Source organism: Varanus komodoensis, unplaced genomic scaffold (assembly GCF_004798865.1).
Source record: "Varanus komodoensis strain SLA01 unplaced genomic scaffold, ASM479886v1 scaffold22, whole genome shotgun sequence".
NCBI lineage: Eukaryota > Metazoa > Chordata > Lepidosauria > Squamata > Varanidae > Varanus > Varanus komodoensis.
Window position 1 is genome coordinate 7,360,732 of NW_025335606.1, and position 12,217 is coordinate 7,372,948.

The 12,217-nt window shown below is 42.6% G+C and overlaps 1 protein-coding gene and 4 non-coding genes across 5 annotated transcripts; all 5 read right to left on the minus strand.

The window, feature by feature from the left end:
* Nucleotides 1-2,055: 2,055 nt before the first annotated feature.
* RPL17 (ribosomal protein L17) lies at nt 2,056-9,209 on the minus strand. The gene is made up of 7 exons (XM_044431493.1): nt 9,146-9,209; nt 7,661-7,713; nt 7,532-7,572; nt 6,111-6,245; nt 4,551-4,649; nt 3,347-3,538; nt 2,056-2,139 (listed from the first exon to the last, which is right to left on the minus strand). Exons 2-7 carry the CDS (start codon nt 7,698-7,700, stop codon nt 2,092-2,094), a joined length of 555 nt encoding a protein of 184 aa, XP_044287428.1. The 5' UTR covers nt 7,701-7,713; nt 9,146-9,209; the 3' UTR covers nt 2,056-2,091.
* LOC123024181 lies at nt 3,687-3,752 on the minus strand. Its single transcript, XR_006414868.1, has one exon. It is a non-coding gene; the product is annotated as a small nucleolar RNA SNORD58 (small nucleolar RNA).
* LOC123024188 lies at nt 4,725-4,792 on the minus strand. Its single transcript, XR_006414873.1, has one exon. It is a non-coding gene; the product is annotated as a small nucleolar RNA SNORD58 (small nucleolar RNA).
* On the minus strand, nt 6,387-6,454 carry LOC123024180. The gene has a single exon (XR_006414867.1). It is a non-coding gene; the product is annotated as a small nucleolar RNA SNORD58 (small nucleolar RNA).
* Nucleotides 7,798-7,862, minus strand: LOC123024182. The gene has a single exon (XR_006414869.1). It is a non-coding gene; the product is annotated as a small nucleolar RNA SNORD58 (small nucleolar RNA).
* Nucleotides 9,210-12,217: the final 3,008 nt, after the last annotated feature.

The following is a 12,217-nucleotide window of genomic DNA, read 5'->3' on the forward strand; positions in this document are numbered from 1 at the left end:
GGCTATGCAAGCAAGGGTGGCATTCACCCTCTTGACCACGGTGTCACTCTGCTGACTCATATTTAGCCTGCAGTCGACCAGCACCCGAGGTCCTTTTCACAAGTGCTGCTCTCAAGCCACTTGTCCCCTAACCTGTACTATGACACCTATTCCTATGCCCAAGTTCAAGACCTTGCACTTATTCACATTGAATGCCATCCTGTTGCCCCCCCACCCACTTCCATAGCCTGTCCAGATCCTTTTGGATCCGGAGTACCTGCCCCTGTTGTGGCCACTGCCCCCATTTCAGTATTATCTGTGAACTTGATAAGCAGACTTGGCGCCCCTTCTTCCAGGTCATTGATGAAAGGATTGAACAGGATCGGTCCCAGGACACAACCTTGAGGGACCCCACTTGTCACTGACCGCCATCCCGATGATTCCCTACCAACAGTTACCCTCTACTTTTGGTCTGTCATCTGTGCCTGTTCCCTCACATCAGTCACTGAATCCCCTTCCTCATTAAGTGGTTGCACTGCCTCTCCCCCCTTCCTCTTGCTATTTACATGTTGATAACCCTTTTTGTTGCTCCTAATATTCTTTGCAAGTCCCAGCTCATAATCAGCCTTAGCCTTACAAAGAATCCTTCTGCAATGGGCCTCCTTCTCCTGCTATACCCTTTTGTCTATACGGAGGTTCCTCTTGCACCTAATCCCTGCTAAACGTACAGGGTCCTCCTGTACAGGGTCCTCCTCCGCATACAGCTAGAAGCAGATGGACTAACCCATGCTTATCCCAAAGGAACCATCAAGATTGGCTTCTATCAAGGACTGGATCTGTTAAAAACTTGACAGCATAGATCTATCAAGTGATTATCCTGCAAACCAGGCAAGTTGCAGTTATTTGCATAAGCCCCTCTAAACACACTGTTGCAATGCTTGCCAAACAACTTTTTTTGCTGAGACTGGGTAATTTGCAATGAGTCCTCTAACAACAAGCCTTGTAGTTCCTTCAACATTTCAAATTCTGTCAATCCTACAATATTCACATTTCACTTTAATCAGTCAAGGCCTTGGACAAATAACTAAACCTGTCAAATTAAATTGGTTTAGGACCTCTGACTCTTCAAGGAAATAGGATTACAATCTTTTCTAGAAGGAATACAGGTACTCACTGGGTTAAAAATGAGTTCCATTCCTGAGAACGTCCTTAAGTTGAATTTGTGTGTAAAATCACATGAGTAAGCATGTTTGTTTTTAGTATGATTTACCTTTCTATGCATACAAAACTTAAAAACATTCTATATTCGCTAAAGTGTTAAACACAATACTGCATTGTAATAAGGATAATAGTACAATAGTAATAATAAAGTCAGTACAGGTACTGGAGAATCTGTGTGTATATATACAGCATTGTAAAAATAAAACCCAAATAGTTCTTAAACACTTTGGAACATAGAGGAATTAAATTGTTTGCCTTCTGCATCTGAATGTAGCAGATTGGTTCGCTCAAACCAGTATCCCATATCATATTTGAGAACATTTAAACTCAGCAAAAACTCAGAATTGTCTGCCTTGTATCCAATACCCTTCTGTCCTGTGATCAAGGCCAATTGCTCATTCCTGCTAATCTTCAAAGTGAGCAACCATGGACTGTGTTATACCTGTGACATTCCTGGCTACACAGGATGTCTCTTCGCATGCAACTACACTCAAAGCCCTCAATTAATGTATTACAGTATTTCAGCTTTCAATTGACCAGCAAGCCAACCATAAATGATGAATTCATGTCCCGTGCATATACTCAAGCAGGTAAACAGTATTTTACAGCACCACTCAGTACTTGCCAATCTGGCAACTGATGTTAAACCTCCTTGGATTGTAGTGTTATGACAGTTAAAACACCAGACATAGAAATAAGTGAGAGGAACCTATCGCAACAGGTTAAAAGATGCGTCTTATATGCATCTTAAAAGTGGTTTTGAAATCTGCAAAGTATCAGTTGGTGATATTTGAAGATACAATGGGCATTCCATAACCCTCCTTCAAACAAAAAAGGAGCAATTAGACAGTTAACTCATATTTTATATTTATTTGTGAACTAAATGAATCTTTATTCCCGAGCCATCAGTTTCTGCTTCTTCAGTTTCTTCTGGGATATCTGGGGGAAATAATACATCATATTAATGGTCAATTACCACAAATATCACATATGCTTTCAGCTTGCTATAAAAATAGTAACCACCTCTACAACACAACCATAAGGAAGGCTGAGTGCTGAAGGATTGAGGCCTTTGAGTTGCGGTACTGGAGGAGACTCCTGTGAGTCCCTTGGACCGCAAAGTGATCAAACCGGTCAGTCCTAGAGGAGATCAACCCTGATTGCTCTTTAGAAGGGCAGATACAGAAGATGAAACTCAAATACTTTGGCTACCTAATGAGAAGGAAGGGCTCACAGGAGAAGAGCCTAATGCTGGGAACAACAGATGGCAGAAGAAGGGGATGGAAGAGGATGAGGTGGCTGGATGGAGTCACTGAAGCAGCTGGTATGAGCTTATGTGGACTCCAGGGGATGGTGGAGGACAGGAAGGCCTGGAGGAATGTTGTCCATGGAGTTGCAATGGGTCGGACATGACTTTGCGACTAACAACAATAACTACAACACAGCATGTATTCAGCCACTCTGAACAAATTAGAAATATGAGGGTCACAGCAATATATTTTTCTATTAGTAAGTCAAAAAATTCCTGGAACAGCAAAAAGTAAATCAGTTTTGTTATTTACCAGAGTAAGTGGGAAGATTCAAAGCTTGCCATTTATGTGCTTTAGTTTCCATTATTTTTCATAATTGTGCTTATGAACCTTTAGATAACTAGACAATCATTCAGTTCACAGAGAGACTCCACTTGCGCATTACCCCGGACAACTCCCGGCCTATTTAACCCAGGAATTGTGGGAGAAGTGCACAAGCACCCATGTGCCATTTTCACTGCCAATTTACAATGTTTCATCAAGTCTGAACCCATGGGCAAACAACCAATCCGAATTAACCAATTACCTGCACAGTGTTGTCAGTTTACCTGGGTCTGCTGACTACCAGACAGTCCCTTTGTAAAATATTTGCAAAAGCAGTACTTAAAACTGCTTTGAAAGGATCGTCCTTGTCACTAAAGTGTACCTTAAGCTACAACCTTCAGCATACGTATTAGTGAGAAAGGGGCATATATTAAGACTGCACTTATATTTCCATTAAATAGATTATTCGGTGATAATGTGAATCAAGTTAAGCCAAAGTGTTACTTTGTTTGGTGAACAAAGAAACACATGAGCAAAAGCTCCTTGGGCAGATATGCTGACCAGTTCCATACCTTCTTCTTCTGGGCAACTTCTTCTTCTGGCTTAGGTACAATCTGCTCCTTCTCTGTGAGAATCATCTCAATGTGGCAGGGAGAACTCATATAGGGGTTGATGCGACCATGAGCCCTGTAAGTTCGCCTGCGCATTTTTGGGGCTTTGTTAACCTGAATGTGCTCAATTACCAAAGAATCTACATCGAGGCCCTGGAGGGAGGGAACATTTTAGAAATGTCTTATTAGAATCCCAACAACAAAAGTGAATCTTAAGTTTTCCAAACCACACCTGAAGTGTTAAATGGCACGGAAGAAGGAAATCAGGTCTTTCAACAAGAAAATTGATCAAGCAATTACAGTGGCTCAGAATCCATATTTGTTTCATGATTATTCCAAAGGTGTCCTAAGATAGTCATCATCGCCACCAAAGCCCATTACAATTTCTTAATGATACCCAAGAAGCTATGCAGCTCATGCTAGTGGCCACTATGAATCTTCACCCTAAGGCACACAGTCACTGTGGCTTATTGTAATACCTGAAATCAGCAAGTGTGGGTTGTTGCCATTGTTGACATACCACCCACAACTAAAGGGACCTTTTGGGGGTGGTGGGTAGTTAGCAATGGCAATAACCTACTCTGTGCGAGGTTCAGATATCATAGTATGTCAGGGTAACTGTTCACAGCAGCTTGAATAAACACAATGTCATTGGCGTATGCCACAACTCAGCATGGCAATCATGCAACATGGCCTAATTTGTTTCTCATTTCTCACATCTTGAACAACATTTCTGTTAACCCCAGCTCCTTTCCCCTACAACAAGCTCACTTGGCAAAGGTATCTCTTCATTTCCCATCCTAGTTCCAACCCATTAATGAAATCATTCACCTTTGCTCCATTCATTTCATTCAAGCAAAAATCTTGGAAGGAATCACTACTAGAAGTAAAGCATGTCTTACATGTGGAAAATCCCAGATTCAATTTGCAGCATTTCCAGTTACAAAGCATTTCAGGTATTAGGACCAAGAAACTTTGGAAAACTAGTTAGAATTCTATCAGATTTCTCCTCCTTCATCTCTTCTGCTTTTGAGTTCTCTTATCTCTTTCACTATTTAGGCCTAACAAACAATAATAGTATTTTAGAAGGGAGCCTCAATGCAGAACAAAACCTAAACACCTCCACCTTACTTGCCAGTATCTGCCAACCTGGATTTAATTTTACCTTGAGCTCAGCGTTGCTCTCAGCATTTTTGAGCATATGCAGGAGGAACTCGGCGCTCTTTTTTGGCCAGCGCCCCTGCGTCCAGCCCCACTGCTTGGCCTGAAAGATCAAGAGTTGAGTAGTGTGAGTTTTCTTCTGAAACACAATACTCACACACCTGGACTTTTTTTGCAGGTTGCTCAGAACCAAAGTTTTTTTTTCACGGTTAATCCAAAGGTGTCCTAAGAAAGTCATCACAGCAACCAAGACACATGCATGCAAGAACATGAAAGACTGGTGAAAGGGTCCAGAACGTATTCTATCCAAAAAACTTAACTAATCTATACACAAAATAATATGGCCTGGCAAATCCCCATTAATTTCCCTGGTATTTTCTAATCCCTGCCAAAAAAAAACCAAACCAAACCAAACCCCCGCATGCTGATTGCTAGCAACTCAATCACAACAGCAAAAATAAACTTTTGCTGAAATAGATCATTTTAGCACCAGACTGACAGCAGGCAACCAAGACACTTCAGAAGCTTTAAAGCAACTTAGTCACAGGCTTTATCTGTATTGGATTAAGTATGCTCATGAGCTTGTTGTTGTTATTATTGTTGTTGTTGTTATTATTATTATTATTACATTTCTATGCCGCCCCTTGCCGAAGCCTCAGGGCGGCTTACAACACAGTAAGATACATTCAAATACAATAGAACATAATAAATTACCACTTAAATACAAAAATACAAAAATACACTGAGATACAATAATATAAAATTAAAATTAACAGTATAAAATAAGTAAATAAAGAATATAGGAGGAGAAAAGAGAAGGAAGAAGAAGTTGTCCTGGCCAGATCATATATTTTAAGTATTAAAATGATGTTTAAATAAAAAGGTCTTTACCTGGCGCCGAAAAACCAGTAACGACGGTGCCAGGCGGACCTCTTTGGGGAGTGAATTCCATAGGTTGGGTGCCACCACAGAGAAAGCCCTCCTCCAAGTACTTACTCTCCTAATTTCTTTCATGGAGGGTTCCCGGAGAAGGGACTCTCCCGCAGATCTCAAGGGGCGGTCGGGCATATACGGACGTAAGCGCTCGTTCAGGTAGCCAGGACCCAAGCCGTTTAAGGCTTTATAGGTCATAACCAACACCTTGAATTGGGCCCGGGCTTCAATGGGAAGCCAGTGAAGCTGACGGAGGACTGGAGTCATGGGAGCATAACGCCCCGTCCCCGTCAGCAACCTGGCAGCTCTATTTTGCACCAATTGAAGTGTTCGGACCGTCTCCAGGGGAAGCCCCACGTACAGCGCGTTACAGAAGTCTAGGCGGGAAGTCACCAGCGCGTGTGTCACCGTCGCCAGGCAGTCGTACTCCAGGTAGTGCTTCCACTACCTGTTGTTGTGCTTCCACTTTTAATATTATCAATAATCATCATTTACAATTCATTTATTATGGCCATTCTTTATCCAGCTGATACTCTATCACAAGTATTTGCAATGAATGCCTATTGGAGAGATTTTCTTCAAGCTGATATTGATTACAATTGACAGTCACTGCCCACTTCCAAATACATACCTGAGCACACCTGCCTACCCCACCATTGTAACGACGGAAGGGAACACACTGCTTCTTCAGAGTCACATCCTTCAAATACTTGGTGGCCTTCCGGATGTGCATACCCTTAATAGCTTGGGCAGTCTCCCGTGTGTTCTAAAGAAGGGAAAAGAATTCTATGACCACCTGCTTTCTGTTAGGTAGACTAGAACTATGAACCCCCCTGTTCAGACATGGTCCAACTCCACTATCTGTAAAATCAGTTAGTATAGCCTCCAAAATTAACCTAGGGAAGTAACTGCTCAGATCCACTTATTTGTTTTCATGATAATTCCAAAGGTGTCCTAAGTTGGTCATCACTGCAGTTATCAAGCACTTCCCACCCACTCCCCTGTAAACAAACCCTGATCCTTTCCATCATCAAGAATTTCACACTGAATGTTCAAATGGTATCCTTAATGGGGCCCTCTGATGACAGTAAGATGCATACAACAGAAGAGCTACTTGGATAATATTATGTAACAGCTTAAGTTTTATTTATGACTCTTCCACTGCCAAGACTGTATGAAGTTAAAACTGCAATACAAATCATAAGGCTCTGGAAAAGGATTCAAATACACCATCAAGCTTTTTTATAACAGTAAATGGTTGACAAAATAGAAGTTGTGACCTGGGGTCCAAACTCTTTGGCAGGCTATGGTAGCAAAGATAAAGAGGAGGGCGCATGACCCACCGTGATCTACCTCCTGTCCCTCACACCCCAACTCCCTAATTTGCAGCTGGAAAGGGTAGCTTCCTCTTTCAGGCATCTTAGCTTGACAGCAACCAGAAAAGCTACCCCACCATTTCATGCTCTGGAGCAGGGCAGAATAGCAGAGCTAGCTAGCTTGGCCAAGGAACTCAGGTAATGCAGCAACCAGCAATGCGGCAAAGAACCCCAGGCTTCCTCCTTAATTTGGCGCTGTGGAGAGGTCGAGACATCGTGTGACTGCCAGAATGATCCTCACCCACTTCTAAAGCTCCAAGTTTGGAAGGAAGGCTGGAGTTCATCACTCATCATCATGAATATAAAAATGGAAGTCTGGTTGAGAGCAATATGTCTTGCTTCAGTTCTCCCTCTTTTTTAAGCAAGGCTAAGATACAAGCTTTCAAAAAGTTACATGTGTCTCAGGGTGCAGTCCAAGCTTCAGGTCAGTACCTGGATAGATCATCTAGAAACCCAAACCACAGTGCCTCATGATGAAATAAAGGCTAGATATCAATGTAATAAGTAAATTAGGGCAAGAGAAAAGCTGTTACTGGAAGCTGACTTGCAGTCTTGCACTTGACTAACATTTAGTCCCAAAATAATGCACTGCTGAGATACTCTTTGATGAGAGAATACTTCACTAATCTCTCATTTTTAGTAGGAGAAAGAGGAATAAAAGTTAGATTTTACTTACCTTAAAATGGACACGAAGGTTGGAACCCCTGGACTTGCATGCTATGGAAGAAAAGAAAAAAATGTATAATTCTTAAGTTCTAACAATGAGTGAAGCCTTTTAAGTATGCACTTAATGTAATGTACTTACATTTTGTGGGATTCTCCGGATCAAGCGAGTAGCGGACCATTTTCAGAGGTTACCTAGGGGGGAAAAAAAAATCAAAGGATGCATATTTCAGTAACTCTGCAGCAATAACCTGCACTCTCAAACTGAGACAGAACAAAGCTGCTCAGAAATCTTACTGTTTTCATGGTTTAATCCAAAGGTGTCCTAGGAGTCATCAATGCAGCTACATTTTCATAGCAAAACTTTCAGATGGTCCTCCAATTCATGTATACAAAGAATTCAGTGTTCTACTACCTAAGCTTTTTAATTATCACAGAATCAGAATACTGCATTTAAGTCCTACTCCTCTCAGTGTTCCCCAATTGAGTTATAGACTTTGTTTCTGCCTAAAGATACACAGGACGTGAAAGGTGCAATTCCATGCAAGTTTAAAAGGCCTACAATTCCCAGCTGTGCTGGCTGAAGCATGCTGGGATTTGTAGGCCTTTTTTCCTTATCTTAAGGTACAATCATATGCAAGTTTAAAGAAATCTAAAAGGGCACCACTGTCTCTTACTTTATATAATCACTGCTAAAATGTCACTCAAGTCAATACACAACACCACGTGGATTAGAATAATCTCACATGGGATTATAAAATATTCTGCCCTACTCCTGCCATCACCAAAGACTTGTGTGCAAAATACAACAATACATGAACTGCTCTGTGTCAGCATTAGAATGGATCTACTTGGCAAAAAGAATCAGTTATTAAGAGGCCTATAGCGAGCCACAATTAGCTCTTAACATGCTATATTTCAGAACTTCTCAGTTCCCTGACACTAGGTCCTTTTAACAGTAAGCCCAACAAAGCCTCTGGGATGGAGAAACGAAGGAGCTAAAGGAGAACAACTCTTGCATCAAGATCCCCTTCCTTCCCATTAATAATATGTAAGTAATAAGATTTGCCCAATAATATCACAAAGCTTTTGCTTTCAAGCTTTTCTGGTAAAGCAACTTCCCAAACTAGGGCCCTCTCGATGCTTTGAACTTGAGTCCCGGGCCAGCATGGCTAATCCTCAGGAATGCTGGCCACCCTCGTCCTAAGCATCTGAGGCCACTGGCCCACCCCCCCCAGATTATTGCAAAACCAAGATGAAAACACCCCGACTTCTTACGAGACCTAGTCCGCAGCAAACCTCCAAAATGCCTCCATTCCCCTTCGCGGCCGCTGCACTTTCCCCACCCGCTTGCTTTCTCCCACTTCCCGCATGCGGCCCTAATGCCAGAGCGTCTACATCCGGGCCTTGGGGTTTTCAGCTGCCATTTTCACGGCTTCTGTCCCCCCCTCCTTCTCCAACCGATCTATCCCCCCCCGCGTGCCCCAAAACATGAAAATACCGCAACGGTCGAGGTGCTATAAGCTTCCCCTCTCCATATGGGGTGGTCTCCGGGGGCCCCAAGTAAGGATGGTAGCCCAGAGCAGCCGATATCAACCAAGGCCCGACGCAGGTCCATCACACTCACCTCAGAACGGCCACCACCGCCGGGGAAAAGGAAGAGCAAAGGATTCTGGGAGGATCTCGAGAGACTGCTGAGTCTCGCGAGAAGCCATCTGAAGCGCGTGGTTTCTAGTAAGGGACTGTGGAGAAACTGAGTGAGTGAAAACAAAACGAAGGAGTCAAGGCACTATGAGAAAAATCGAATACTAATCATGCAAAGTAAATATTGTATACGCTGTTCGTTTATTTTGACGTTTATTCTACGTTTTTGTGGGATGAAATCAAGCTCAAGGCAGGTTGCAAATACCAATATAAATTGCAAGCAAATTAAAAACAATCCTGGCAATAAGCATAAACAATGCTGCCCCTATATTCAAAGAAAACTCATAGCAACTAAGGCAAAATATTGTGCTAGAAATTGTGGCATATTGTCAAGTGAGTACTGTTGCAAAATGCTAGCTTAAGTACCAGGACATGAAATCTGATACATGCTTATACAGAAGTCAGTGTTTTCTACTTAAGGCTTTATGTGTGGGATATAACCCTGAGCAAGCCCCAGCTATTTATAATAATTCATTTATTAGATTTATATCCTGCATTTTCCCTACAATGAATTCAAAGCGGCTTTCCTCTTTCATTCATTTCAATATATATGGTACATCAGGGAGTTTCACAAGCAATGACAAAAAGTCAGGTAAAGGACCATTTCCAGATTTCAAGGGCCCTCTGGAACAAAGTGCATTGTGGGGGGTCTTATTGGCCATCAGCTGTTCCCTGGTGGGCATGTCTGCATTTTTATTTCCCACAATGCCCTGGTGTTTGGGGAAATCTAAGGAGCAGTCAGATTGAGCCGTTGCTAGGCATGCAGGGCCAGATTCTTTTCAAAGGGTGAGTGGTGGGCTCTGCCAGGCTCAGCAACTGCCCACGGATGGCTGACTTTGGCTTTGACCCTGAACAGGTCCCTGGTCCAAAGAGATGGCTAAGAAGCAAAGAAGAGGCTGTTCCTTTATGGGGAACTGCAAGCACTATCTTTGTTGCTGTACCATCCCAGTGGATCATGTAATAGTTACTTTTTCTGGAAAGCACACAGGATGAGCCTGTGCTTTTGTCTCATGTGAGGCAGAAGGAGGGTGGCACAAGAGCCTCTATGATTCACAAGGCTGTGCATGCAGCCCTGTTCTGATTGTCCGGGCCTCACTGTGAATGTGTGGAACTAGGAAAGAGCTTTGCAAAGCCTATTTGGAGCAGAAGGAGCTGCAAGATGCACCAGCTCAGACTACTTGAGACATCTGTGGTGCTCCAGATGTTTTGGCCTACAACAGCTCCCATCAGTCCTCACCCTTGGCTCTGGTTGCTAGGGATGAAAGAAGTTCTGGGCAAAACATCTGGAGGCCTCCACCCCTGGTCTGCATTGACTGGCAAGTGTCTCTAAGGTCTCAGGCAGAAAGAAGTCTTTCATGCCAGCTACTCCCCTTTTCGCTGGGGCTACCATGGGGTCATGGGGCCCTTTGATGCAAAATAGTTGCTATACCACAGGCCTCTGGTCCTTCCCCAAAAGCACCTTCAGGTTCTGACCTGAATAGTTTTCCTGATAAAAAAACAATTAAGTGGCAGTGTATAGTGTTGGATAAATCCAGATAAACCCTGGCAAAAAAGGGTTGCTTATGTGCCTTTGTGTTATAAAAATGCCGGCACCCCTTTCTCAGAAAGCACCCTAATTCCAAGCCAGGTTACTGTTTAGCATTTGCTGTTACCTTAAGAAGTGGGACCTGATGACTTCCCCAAGAAGCTGCCAGGGCTGTTGTTTGGCTGATCAGTAAGAGCTGGTCAGGCTGCCAGGTTAACAGCATTGCAATCACCCTCATTTGTATGCCAGGACCCACAATAATCCCTGTGCCTCAGTGATCATTAAGTTAATACCCTGCACTCAAATGCCATTGTATTGAGCCCCCTCTGCAGATCTCTCACCTTCTGACTGTGTTCCCCTTATTTCATCATCAACTGTCCAGCTGCTGGGCCCATGTGACTCAGAATCTCTAAAACACTCTGTGTATGTTCTAAAAGCTTGTAGTTGGTGGTGAGAACCACTATCTGGGAGCATCCCGTTGTAAGTAACTGCAGGGGGACTGGGTGATCTCACTAATAAAAATGTTGGGGTTCAAGGCAATTCAGTCTTCCCTGCGGGTCCGGGTAATTCATCTTCACCATCAGTAAAGAGACTCTGACAAAGCACAAAGATAAACACATGAACACACCACCAGATGGAGTTGTTTCATTCTCAATGACATTTTGACAGACTTCTGCATAATTTTAGGTGTAGAAACAGAAATGATTGTGATTTCTCAGCACCCTTTCATTTCCATGAGGACAAGGTGGAATTAATTTTGTTACTGCTGCTCCTCCTTTTTATTGTTTTTGAATAAATGCATAATTAGTTTTACTTTTCTCAGGCAATATGTACCTAACAAAATTGCTGCTGTTCACTCTGAACATGGTGTAACCAATTTATTTATTTTAGGATTGGTGGGGTTTTAATGTTTGTAAACCACCCAGAGAGCCCTCTGGGCTATTGGGGTGGTATATAAATGCAAGCAAGCAATAAATAAATAAAACACAGACACATGCATAAATAAAGACACAGTACAGTATGTCAGAACAAATCAAATTGGGTGCCAAAGAGGGCTGAATTTTTGCATAAATTAAATGTAGTTATGTGTATTTGCTTATTCTATAGATTCTGATTCTGCTAGAGGAATAGGAAAGAGTTTTATGGGCACTGAAGCCATGGCTCTTTGAGTAGTGACTTTGGATAATGAGAGCTGCAGTCTAATCAGGTCAGTGGAGGCTGGTTAAGAGGAACCCTGCTGCAGGCTTGTTTTAACAACCCTACCAGAGCTGCATAGAACCCTTTTAATCAAATTGTTTAGTTGCAGGTCCCCTCTAGTAAACAGAGTTCAGTAGTTAAGATTCAATGGACAATGCAGCTTGGCACTTTTGAGCCTGCCTTTGCAGCCAAAGGAACAGAAATTGGCTTTATTAAAGAAAGAAAAGCTGGAATTCTTAAGAACATTGTGGGAGCCTTGGTCTAAGTGTCTTT

Excerpts from the sequence above, each read along its gene's own strand:
- RPL17 (XM_044431493.1), bottom strand. The coding sequence starts at position 7,700 with ATGGTCCGCTACTCGCTTGATCCGGAGAATCCCACAAAAT. Across the intron at positions 4,650-6,110 it reads GGGTAGGCAGGTGTGCTCAG|GCCAAGCAGTGGGGCTGGAC; the intron begins GTATGTATTTGG and ends TTGATCTTTCAG. Across the intron at positions 3,539-4,550 it reads AGAGCAACGCTGAGCTCAAG|GGCCTCGATGTAGATTCTTT; the intron begins GTAAAATTAAAT and ends CCCTCCCTCCAG.